General features: G+C 35.4%; 1 protein-coding gene across 18 annotated transcripts in view; it reads left to right on the top strand.

Annotated features, from left to right (window-relative positions):
* Positions 1-12,104, top strand: part of PUM1 (pumilio RNA binding family member 1) — a 140,721-nt gene that overhangs the window by 42,651 nt on the left and 85,966 nt on the right. For all 18 annotated transcript variants that reach the window (XM_037827911.1, XM_037827914.1, XM_037827919.1 and 15 more), the window contains one exon: positions 5,769-5,837. In XM_037827911.1, the coding sequence (XP_037683839.1) occupies positions 5,769-5,837 (69 nt within the window). The remainder of the gene's footprint in view (positions 1-5,768; positions 5,838-12,104) is intronic.

Here is a 12,104-nt window from a genome sequence, read left to right on the forward strand (position 1 = left end):
TCTGTAAGTTTAATGGCATTTGCTTTGATAAATAATAATAAAAAATGAAAATTAAACTTAATCCCAGCTGCTGGGGTGATTCCATTTTTAAGACTATAGAAGAGAGACTAAAGATATTGTAGTAATCAGTTGCTGGAACAAGAGCTTTATAACCCAGGTGTCCTGGAGCTTTTGTGTATGCCTTTGACGAGACAGAGAGAAGTAGTGAATAGGGTATAGAGACCTGAAGATGAATTCTACTTCTGGTCTTCATCATCTAAAGTATGACTTTGAACAAGTTACTTCTCTGTACTCATATATAAAATGGAATAATGTCTACTATGCAGTACAATGCCTAAACTCAACAAATGGGTGGTGTTTATTGTTGCTTTGGAATGAATAAATAAGAGTGTGAGCACTCAAGAACATGTAAAATTTGCAGCCACTTAAGCCAAAATGAAGGGTAGTATTTTTTCCCCCCAGTAATCAGGAAAGAGTGGTGATTCATCTGTATTTTATTTGAGGACTGTAATAGAAGTATAATAACTTTTTTCCTGTGGTGATATTATAGTACTTGTGCTTTCTGAGTTATTTTGAGTATTAGGGAGATAAAGCATATAGAACAGGGTCTGACACAAAATAAGTCTCAGTAAATATTTGTTGTTATTGTTAATAACATAGTGGAGCAGAAGATGCTATAGGACAGCCTTAGTTTTTTTTTCCCTTAATGATTAAATGCAAATTAGGTTAGTTCTCATATTCCATTTCCTCTTCTCGTTGCTCAAGTTTCTCCTGCTTTTGCCTTGCTTTTTCTCACTGCGATCTCCTTCCAGTAATGGTTCTTGGCACCACTTTTTCTGTTAATACTGTTTTGGATCTATGTTACTGAAATGCAGCCATCATGATCTAGGTTTGCCTGTTCAAAAAATCCTCCAGGAGAACAAGGGTAGATTTGGAGGAGAAAGACCTGACTACTTAGATTCAGTGGGTAAAGAAATAAATATTTTAGTAAAGGCAATTTTAGTTTCGAGAATAGAAAGCTACTTTAGGTAATAAAAAATCAGGGAGGGCATTTAATGAAAGAACACTAAGGGCTCTCCCTGAACCCAAGAAAAGAAATATGGACTTGGCCCTCTTGGGCTCTGGGAGGCTTATTCTTTCTCAAGGACTCCACAGTGTTTTGTTTCTCTGCTTGTTTCAGCTCATTTTTTTCTTTCTCTAGTTGATTGCCTTCTTCTGGTTATTCATCAGTTATACTTGACCCAAAATGGCAGCCATAGCTGCCAAGTCTTGAGGAGCTTTCAGTTTATCTTCCCATAGTTATCTGGCCCATTATTGCCATCGAGGGAAATACAAATACTCCTCTACAGTTTTTTTGTGGCCAGAGGAGGTGGAAATCGTGAAGTTGCCCTTTCTAGACAGATACCTTGAAACAAGTCTGTTACTGAAAATATTCAAAAAGTGTTACTTTCTTGAATTTTAACTTTCCAAATGTATTATGTAGCTCTGAGTTCATCTGTTTTAAAATGAAAATTTCTAGTTTAACTTAATAAATGCCAACTCAGGCATACCCTCATACCTAAGTTAGACTTCTTTGTATAAGCAGTGGAAAGCTGGTCAAAGGGGCATTAATTTTATAGACACTGAGTCATTACGGGACAGTAATTCAAGGACAGGAATGCCATCACAAGGCCAGGAACTGAACCAGAATGCTGTCAAAACTTGTTGCTTTCTTAGTTTTTTTGTTCTAGACTACACAGTCTACCATTGTGTCTGCTTTACTCTGCCTTGTGAAGTTTAATGCTTAATAATATCTGCTTGAAAAAATGGATAAATTATAATTCATAAAAGGATTTATAGTTCTATTTAGATCATTAACTTTTTACAATTTGGAATTCCTTTATTCATGAGTCTGTTTTTTTGTTTTTTTGTTTTTTTTTAATGCAATGTAGGCTGGCAAAAAGAAAAAGTATCAATAGAGGGATAGGAAGATAATCAGGAGACCACGGTGGTCTGGAAGTTGAGAAATAAAAGAATTTTAGGAGACGGTGCAGAGGTTTTTTTTTTTTTTTTTTTTTTTTTTTTTTTAAATTGAGAACTAAAAAATCATGGACTTGGGTCAGTTTTTTTGTGAGGAAGCTTCTGGGTGGATGAGAATGGAGAATAGACATTTCTCTGAATTGATGATTTGGCTGGGAATTGAGAGGAGAGAGAATGGATGTATTTAGAAAAGCTAAGGTTTGAAAAGTAAGCTAGACATTCAAGTGTTATAACTACTTCTAATATATTGATTATGGAAATGAAATGCTCAACAAGAGTGCTTCTGGACCTTTTCCCATCTCAACAAAGAGACAGAAATTTGCCCTCTACTAACTGAGTGCAGGGAAAGAAAGAATTAATGTGTGGAGACAGTTCAATAACTTATCAAGAATAATGTGTGAGGTGGATAAGGTTGAATAAGTGCGTACTAAGTACTGGATATTTTGTCTCATTTAACCACTGTAACAACCTGTAGTGTAGCTGACATTAGCTGTTTTACTGATGAGGAAACAGTGAATTTTGTATGACAGTCTGTTGATGATTCTGATAAGGGTATGGGAGATTGGGAATTGTAAGTAGGGCTTCTCAAAGGGTGATGGGCACTTTATAGTGTGATTCTTAGAATAAGAATTTGTAAAATGATGCTTTTGTTTAATTTTAATTTTGCACATGCAGTATTTAGTTCTGTGTTCATCTGTTCTGATTTTGAAACTTCCCATGTGGTAAAACACCAATTTAATGTGCTAAATTATGGTTCCAGTTAGAACAGGAAGATGGCAGGTGTTGAGGCTCACAGCACAAAGTTTTGGGAAATGGGAAGGGAACCTCAGAAGTATAGGTCATGTATATATAGATGATACCCTTGTATGAGGTGAAGAAGAAGAATATAGAAGTAGGTCAGGTGCTAAAGCAGTGAACTCTTGTGCCTCTTCGGTAAGAGAGATGCCTTTATGGGGAGGGGTGGCAGCAGAAAAAGTCCTGGATTGGCATAAGGAGGTTACTTGTTACTAGTAAGTGGTCGGGATATAGAGACTGAAAGAGAAAAGTGGAAACAGTTTCGTGAAACCAAAGGAGATATATAGGGTCGGTTAATTGAAGGAAGAAAGGGGGTCTTAGAGACATTCAGCAAAAGCGAAGAAGGAATTCGTAAGTGATGCTAGAAAGTAACATTTACATGCCCCTCAAATTGAATTCTAGAGAAAGAGGAGGTAGAACATAAGATGAAAGGATTGTTCTGTCTTGATCTGAGTCTTTTCTCTAATTATAATTGACAGTTTTATCTTTTTATGGTGGAAAAGCTTCTTTGTAACCTGTCTGAAATATTTCTTATAGTCATCTATATCTTTATTATTTGAATTCTCTTGATTCCCAAGCATTTTCTTCGATCATTAGTTTTGTTTCCTAGGAAGAATTTTGTCTGGAGAGTCTGCTTAGTGCTGATGGCTATATCAGATATAGCTCCCATTATTAACAGATTCCTGACTAGTTAAAAACACTTTGGTGAGAATGACATGGCTTATCTGGTCTAGTCAACTGTGGGTGGATGGATTAAATTTGAGTTTCTAGATTAGTAGAGAAAACTTCAAAAGTAAGGCTCCTTTCTCAGTAGTTGTCTAGGGAGGTGGGATGGTGATACACAGAGGGAGGGGAAAGAGTTGTTCATTGTGTAAGTGAGGCAGAGGGAGGACTGAACCAGGGAGGACTGGAGATGGAGAACAGAAAAAGAGTGAGAGAGAGGGAGAGAGACAGAGAGAGCAAGCTGAGAGCAATTAAGTGGTAAGAGAAAGAGTGTGATGGTGGAAAGATAGTGTAGAAAGGAATGAAAAATGCTACAAGGGCAAGATGGGCAAGTTTTGAAAGCAGGAGAGAAGACAGTGAAAAGCAAAAACAAGAAGACCTAGACAGTACAATCATCAAAACCTGCAGCAGAAAGAAAAGGCAGTTTTATCTGTATTCCTAATAAAATATTGGCATTGAGAGATCTGAATTAGGTCTTGGCAATGCTATTTAAGTGCTCTGAGCCTTAGTTTCCTTCTTTAACAATGGTTTGACAAAGCGTTTTGTGGAGGATCAGTTTTCTGATCTCTTAAATGGGAATAATCATGGTGAGATTGATTGTTGTGAGGATTATATAAGTTTGCCTATCACTTGTTTTCCACTTTCCTTTACTCCTAGTTCTTCCTTGGGAAGTACAAATAGAATTTGGTTAAAACTGTATTTGTAGAGTTTTGAATTAGAATAGAAAGAGATAAAGAACTTTGTGCATCTGATTTATGTGCTTTGTAAATGTTAACTGGTGTAAAGGTTCAAAATAATTTCATACATTTGTACAGTTTCCAGCTAACATCCTGCCCCCCCCCAAAATTGTACTGTTTAGAAACCTATTTAGTGAGCTTATCTAAATAATGTAAACACCTTGTAATGTGATCAAAGCTTCTATTTCAAGGGTTTTTTGAAATTGTTGTATCATAATAATAAGCTTAGTCTCCATGTTCTCATTGTTGAATTTCAGCTGTATTCTCAATTTTATAAATTTACACATTTAGTGGGCATCCCAAAGCTGTTATGTTTTAGTTATACCATTTATCATTTGTAGCATAGTATCAGCTCTGGGTTTTTAAAATAAGTGATTTAATTAAAAAATGCAACTGTGTTTTTTTGTGGTGTCAGTTCAGGCAAATTCGTATTCTTGGGCAATATAGGGAGCATGCTAATAAAGTTAAGTTGGTTCTTTTAACCATGTTCTGGTACTTGGTCTCCATATTCTACCTTCCCCTGCCTGGTCCTGGTTGACCTTCTTTGCATTTACTCACTGCTAGAAATTGTACACCTATCTTGGGAGGTAGTGATGATCAAGGGAGGGGTTTTGAGAGATTCCTGGTTCTGGCAGTCAGCGGTCCTTCTCAGGTAGGCAGAAGAGCTTTCCTCTAACAAACAAGGGACTGCACCCTTAAATCTCACTAAAGAATAGGGATGGGTTTTTCAGTTATTAATGTTTTGAACAATCTATTTCAAAAAGGGTTTTCCAGTTATTAATGTTTTGAGCAATCTGTTTCACACTTCCCCAATGTTGACTTTGGAGTAATGACCTTGGAGATGAGGAAATTGAAGCCACAGAGATTGTTATGCTGAGGGTAGGAGTACTTTTACTGATAGGTAAGGTTTGGTGGGATTCTTCTTATACATGCTATTTTTTCCCCCTGGTTTTGACGTTCTGGGAGCCTCAAATGTTCCGTATGGAGAAATGGAGAAATGTTCCAGAACTTTGTTATATAGTTTGCAGTGTACTCCTTTGAAGTTTATCAGAACTTGTTAGTGGTTCTTCACAATTGGGGAGGGGGCATTTGTGGACTTTTGACGCAATAGTGAGGTTTAGATCACATCATTTTCAAACTTCATTGTCCTTCAGCCTGTTGGTCTTATTTTAAAGTGTATGAAAAATATCTAAATTAATTCTCATGTGCTGGAATTTGCTTTTTCTTTTCTGGATCCTTTGGAAGTGATAGCTTGTATTTCCGTGTGTTTTTTCATATTTTGAAAATAAGGGGAATGGGAGGGGAGAAAGTAGGGGCATTCCCTATACCCTTATCGTTAAAGGTAAGTGAATGTTTCAGTCACTTGATTATTGTTATTGTCTTTGTCAGTATCTGAAAGTAAACATAGAAAAGCTTTTCAGTTGTGTGGAAAATATGTATGTAAAAATTCAAGATGCTGACTTGAAGCTTTTTCCTTTTCTATTCCGAACAAAGGTACGTTCTATGGATGAACTGAATCATGATTTTCAAGCGCTTGCTCTGGAGGGAAGAGCAATGGGAGAGGTAAGTGAACTGGTGTGTCAGAAAAATGGGCATGTCTTTAAGGGAAGGTTGAAGTTGTTTTTCATCTAGCGTGTCTGAATCTAGTCTCCAAAAGTATGTGCTTGCTTTTCCTTGTGACCCTTCCTCTTGATAGGAATGAGATGTTACAGTATTTTGCCAAAACCATATTACTACAGGAAGAATCTTAACTTTAGCCTAATGTCTTAGAAACAAAGCAACCAAAACCTGAGCATGAATTATTGAATGTCATTTGGTCAGTTGTAAATTGAAGTGCTAAAATTTTAAAATACAATTTAAATTGCTGTATGTCACAAATCCTTACCTCTGACTCATTTTCCAGTTGCTAGGTTCTTTTTGTACTGGAAGTGAGTTTTAGATTGGTATGCTTCTAATCAGAATATATTGACAACCTATTTTTAGAGGAGTGCGTTTTTTGAGGAAGTTGTTTAGAGCTCCATTGTAAAGGAGAGATTGTTAAATTTCTGGTGAAATAATTCCAGAAGCAGAGGTCTGAGCTAGTCTTCCCTTAGAATTGAGAAATAAGAGTAATTTTGGTTTGTTTGTAGTGTTTAAAATTTACCAAAACAAAGTTTATCAATATCCATTCTATTAGAGGAGAGATGTGCCATTATTCTAAAAGAAAGGGGATATAGATAGCGGAAATCCATCCATTTTCTGGTTATTCTACTTGTTGATAGTATAAATATATTGACAATGAAGGTAGAATATACCATCTGAATTCATTGCTTAAGATATCACAGGTTCTCAGTTACAGGCGTTTGTGACTTTCTTGTTCTATAGAGTAGTAACCTTTGGCTTTCTCTTCAGTTTTATTAAACTTTTTATTTATTTAGATATTGTATACCTAGTATTTAAAAACTGGAGAACTCTTATATTTTGAATTTCATATTTATACCATTCATTAAATGTATTTGTCTTTTGATTTAGCAAATATTCTTTGATCCAGGCACTGTGCTAGGTTCTGGAGATTCAAAATTGAGTAAGATAATTGCTCTCCTATCTATAACAAATGCTCATTGACTGTCTTTGTGGTTAGACACTAAATAAGTTAAACCTTTTTGGTGTTTTAGTCCTGAGATTCTTGCTCTCTTAGTTTTAAGATTTTGTTTCCAGTTTTTCTGAATTGTCTTCTGGTCACAGTGTCCAGTGTGTCCTGTCATTTTTGGTTAATGGGATTTGGGCCTGTTCTGGTTTTTCCCTAGAGCTCTAAGAAAGGACCCGTAGGTATCCTTGTGATTCCTGTGGCTGTCTAATATCATTGAAACAGTGCACATCAATAAAACCTACCTTTTTATTAGGTGAAAGACTTTTTCTTTCTGTTAATTTCTAACAGATGCTTCTAATCTGATCACCTCCATCAAAAACCAATCCCAATTGTTTTTGTTTTTTTTAATTAGAGGAGTTGTAGGTTTACAGAAAAATCATGCATTAAATACAGTCCCCAGTTACCACTCTATTATGAACAACTTGCATTAGTGTTGTACATTTGTTATAATTCCTGAAAGAACACTTTAAAAAAGTAATTATGCTATTAATTATAATCTATCTTTTACAATAGGAGTCACTGTGTTGTATAGTTCCATGGTTTTTAAAAAATTTTTATTCCAGTTTTTTAAAAAATTAATTATACAAAATAAAAATAATCCCGTTGCTATTTTGTAAGCACCAGTTCATAATCTCTTGAAGATTTGTTAAGAGCAATTGAAGAAAAACAGTTTAATAGAGGGTGAATTTTACTTAAATGAAAAGTCAACAAAAAAATCTATTTTAATCATTTTTTTTATTCCAGAAATGCCATTTTATTATAATTTCTCAGAAATGAATGGTAGGCATATATAAATGTCTAAATGAACATTCCAATAGTAATCCTGTGTCACTCCTCTTTTTCCCATTATTTATTCACAAAGCATCAATGACAGCTACCATTTGTTGAGTGCTTATTAGGAAGATACTAAGGATTTAGCAAGCATTATCTCATCTATAGCTCTATGAGGACCATCCTATTATCCAGATAAAGAAAATGACTGAGAGAGGTGAATTAGTTTGCCCAGTCTACCACATCTAGTACTCTTAATCCAAAGCTTGTGCCCTTAAATAGAGTAGATGAAGCCAGTATTTGTAAAATAGTTGAGAGGTAAAACATCTTTGTTTAATAAGCTTTATAAAAATTGATATTTTTGAGGAGGATTTACAAAATGCTTTGTATACTCCCTCCCAAAATATAATTACTAAATTTATTTTTAAAAACATAACCCAGGGACTAGGCACCAAAGGGACAGACTGAGTATGGAGTAAGATTTCAGAAAAAGTAAAGTTTTTTTCTATGTATGATTAGAGTTTAGAGAAAGGAATGTTCAGTATTGGCAGTATTGGCAAAACTATTTGGAGATGACTTTGATGGAGGAGGTATAGGAATTTAATTGACTCTTCTAGTATTAGAATTTGGATAGGTGCAGGTTTGGAGAAGGTGTTTTGTAGTGATACAGGGGAGAAAAGCACAAAAGAAAAAGCTTTTATTATAAAATGAAGTGTTCAAAAGCACAGCTTCTGAGTAATTTAACTTAATTTTCCTTTCCTTTTAGCAATAAAACACGTTGGAGGGGAGACTAACATTATGTGTGTTAATATAGTACTTACCCATGTTTAGTGTTACCTTAACACTAAAAATTCAAGTAAATTGCATGGACTTTTAGGCAGGCACAGTATATTTTGGCTGCAATTATTTTAAGTGAGCTTGTGTCTGTGTGCATGTGTGTGAGTCCTCGTTAGGGTAAACAATAACTATGTTCAAGAATGTATGAATCTGTAGAATTCAAAGAAAATTGACACCATTCAAAGTAATTGCTATCTAGTAATTAGTGCTGCTTGGCTCTTTCTTATAAAGCTACCACTAGACTCTTGGTATCACTTTGAAAGATTTAGAGCATTTCTTGGTAGAAATCTTGCTAAGAAGTGGGAACTTAAAATACCACCCTGAAACTTTGCTGGTTGTCTTAAGTACAGCTTTTCTTAGCTGAAGGATTTAACTGTACAAGTATTTTTCTTGGTTCCTATTCTAGAAAGAAAGAAGATAGGGAAATATTTTAGGATTAGGCCTACAAATTATTTTCAAATAATTGCTTAGCTTAACCCTTTTATTCAGCTTAATGTCACCATTCTGAAAAAATTAAAGGCACGTATTTGAGCTTCTTTTATTTATATATATGAAAAGATGAGTTGTTAGTTGAGTGTTTAAGAGAGGGAGGAAGGCTTACAGACCTAGAGTTTCTGGGCTCTGATTTTACATTGGTTTGGTTTATGATTTTGCATGACTTATTTGCTTCACCTGTAGGAAGGGCAGGTGGCATTATTACTGTCCACATTCAAAAAAGGGTGGATTTGTAAATAGGAGAGGGGTTCTAATTGGAAAGAACTTTTAGAGGCTTGACAGAAAGGCATATAATTTTGCATAATTGGTTTTCTAAGTTTTAAAAGCCAGAGACCTTTTCTCCTTTCTTTTCTTTTTTTTAATGATAGAATTTATTTTAAAAGATTCACATACTGCAGATGGATATGGAATTAAACATGAAAGTTTCTTTCATCACTACTTGCACTGCCACTTTCTGGTGGTAATCTTTGGTAACAATTGGGCATTAGTTTTCTGTTTCACCTGTGTTTACATACACATACCTGTACATACGCAGAGAGCTACACATGTAATATGTAGAGGTATACTACCTGGACGTATACATAGGTCTTTTTTATATGTGGGATCTTGTTAGATGGGTCATTATGCAGCTTGCATTTTTTTCCCTCAAAAAATGTGTTCAACATTCTTTCATGCCACCTTAAAGTAGTTTTATCCCATTCTTTTTTCTTTTTTTGAATGGTTTTATTCACACAGCATACAATCCATCCAAAGTGTACAACAGTGGCTCTTGGTATAATCAGAGTTGTGCATTCATCACCACAATCAATTTAAGAATGTTCTCATGGCTCCAAAAAGAAATTTCAAAATTCCTTGATGTTTTATGTGAAGTAAATGCAACAACTTCGAGGAAGTTATAATAGTAGTGATTAGTTCCGGAATAAATGAATGTATTTAGATACGTGGCTCTTCATCTTTATCTTAGAAAACTGAAAGACAGAAACACTTACCCTTGGTAATAGACTTGTTTGTAAACCCAAGGAAGGAAATCTGGAAAGACCTCCTGTATTTGGAGTAATAATGAATCCTCCCATGTTCACTGGCTAAGAATAAGGTACTTTATGTTCTAATTATGGCTATAGATTCTATTTAGACAGTATATAGGAATTCTTTTCATGAGTGTGAGATAGCAGAATGGCTTGTAGAGGGAGGAATTTGATAGTGATTTGGGGGAATGTTAACACAAAGCAAGATATAACTTGGTGGGTGGGATAGAGACAGCACAGGACTAGAACCCTAAGTCATAGCATGTAGCCTTGGCTCAGATTCTCATCTTCTTTGGACTCCCCCTTTTCTCATCTATAACATAAAGATATTGCACTACATAGTTTCCCAGAGCTCATTCAGGGTTAAGATTCTTGGGATTTGCCCGTATTTCTGTCTCAAAAAAAGAAACAGGTCTGTTTTTTCCAGAATATTCCAGCGTACATCACAAAGATTCCCTTTTAGAGAGACTTACCCCTTGTGATATAGAAATTTTGTAACTTTTCATTGGGATCTTCACATGACTAATTCACCTGTCTGCAGCTGTCTAAGGTATTGAAGTGTCTGTTAGGGCTTGTGAGATGGTTTATTTTGGAATCAGGGCAAGAGAGAGCCTGATGTGGAGGCTAAGTCTGTTAAATTCTTTTCTACTTCTTTCCATTGTCTCATAGAGTTGGAGGCTTTTGGTAGGTAAATATGCTTCTGAAATTCACAGAGCTACCTTCCACTGGCATTTCTTGCGATTTAAGTCCTTTAAGAATAGTTCAGTTGACTCCAAAATGGATTGAGTTTGGAAAAGGAGATCTATTGTCTACCAGCAGTATCATGCAACCATCCTCACAGACAGAAGAATTAATACAGACTTGAGGTGTAGTAGTATAAAAATATCTGACCAAGTAATGTAACCAATCTCCTTTTCCCAAAGTTTAGCTTTGAGTACATTTAGGAATGATACAAGCTGCCTGTATGTACAATAGAAATGGAAATAATGTTGTGTTTGTGCTATTTGTTTGTTGGGAATTTTTGAAACTTGTTCTTAAAATGAAATATTTACTTGAGATAAAACATAGCTAGCCAGGCCAAGGGACCTGGAGGATTGAGATCTTACTTAATGACTTTCTGTAGACTTAATCTTGTATTAGGTTAACAGTTCTGTGTTAGAGTTAAAGGGATCCCTTCATGAGTCTGACTTGGGGGAGGTTCCTGGCATCTCATAATAGTTTTAGATTGGGAGTGGAGATTTTTGGGAACAAGAGAGGAGAAGGAATCTTCTAACCCTGGGAACATGGATGCATCTGACATTTGGCCTGGTTTCCAGTCTGTCCTGTCACTGGGAGACCTGAATCGAACCCCACGTATTCCACTATCTGTCTTTACCCTGCTCTGCGAAGACCAGAAAGACTTGCTACTGTTTATGTTGAGCTATCTTGGAATGTTTGAATGCAGTAAAACTTTTGCAGCAGCGTATAGCTTATCCACATACTGCTTAATCTGTCTTTTCATTAAATTTCACTCCCTCCATCCTCCTTTGACTAATATGTTGTCATTCTTCCACAGTAGTATGCTTTATTTGAGAGTAAGGCAACTAAATTACGCCTTAATACAATAGCACTTTTTAAGTGCTTTTTGGCATTGATTTCATTACCTATATGAATTTCCCAACAGGTTTTTGAGAGGGAGGAAAATAAGTCCTAAGGTTAAGCAAAGGTCATAAATATCAAGATGTAGATTGACTTCAAGTTCTGTTTTATAAGACTCAGGAATAATAATGGTTGTAATATATTGAGCATATATGATTTGCCAGGTACTGTGCTAATTGCTTTGTATATGTTATCTTATGCAATCTTCACAGTGGTCCTGCAATATTGTGATACCCTTTTAATGATGAGGAAAACAAGGATTATAGATGGGTTAATGTGATCAAGATCTAGCATTTGAACTCAGGTCTCTATAGTACTTGAAATCTTGAGTTTTTCTACTGTTCATTTCTGCATGTTCAGAGTCTACCCAATATTCAAAATATAGCTTCAAGTGTTTGTTCCTCTATATAAAAGTCTTGTTGACACCAATTAGAC

The sequence above is a fragment of the Choloepus didactylus genome, chromosome 2 (genome assembly GCF_015220235.1).
Source record: "Choloepus didactylus isolate mChoDid1 chromosome 2, mChoDid1.pri, whole genome shotgun sequence".
In the NCBI taxonomy this organism is placed as follows: domain Eukaryota; kingdom Metazoa; phylum Chordata; class Mammalia; order Pilosa; family Megalonychidae; genus Choloepus; species Choloepus didactylus.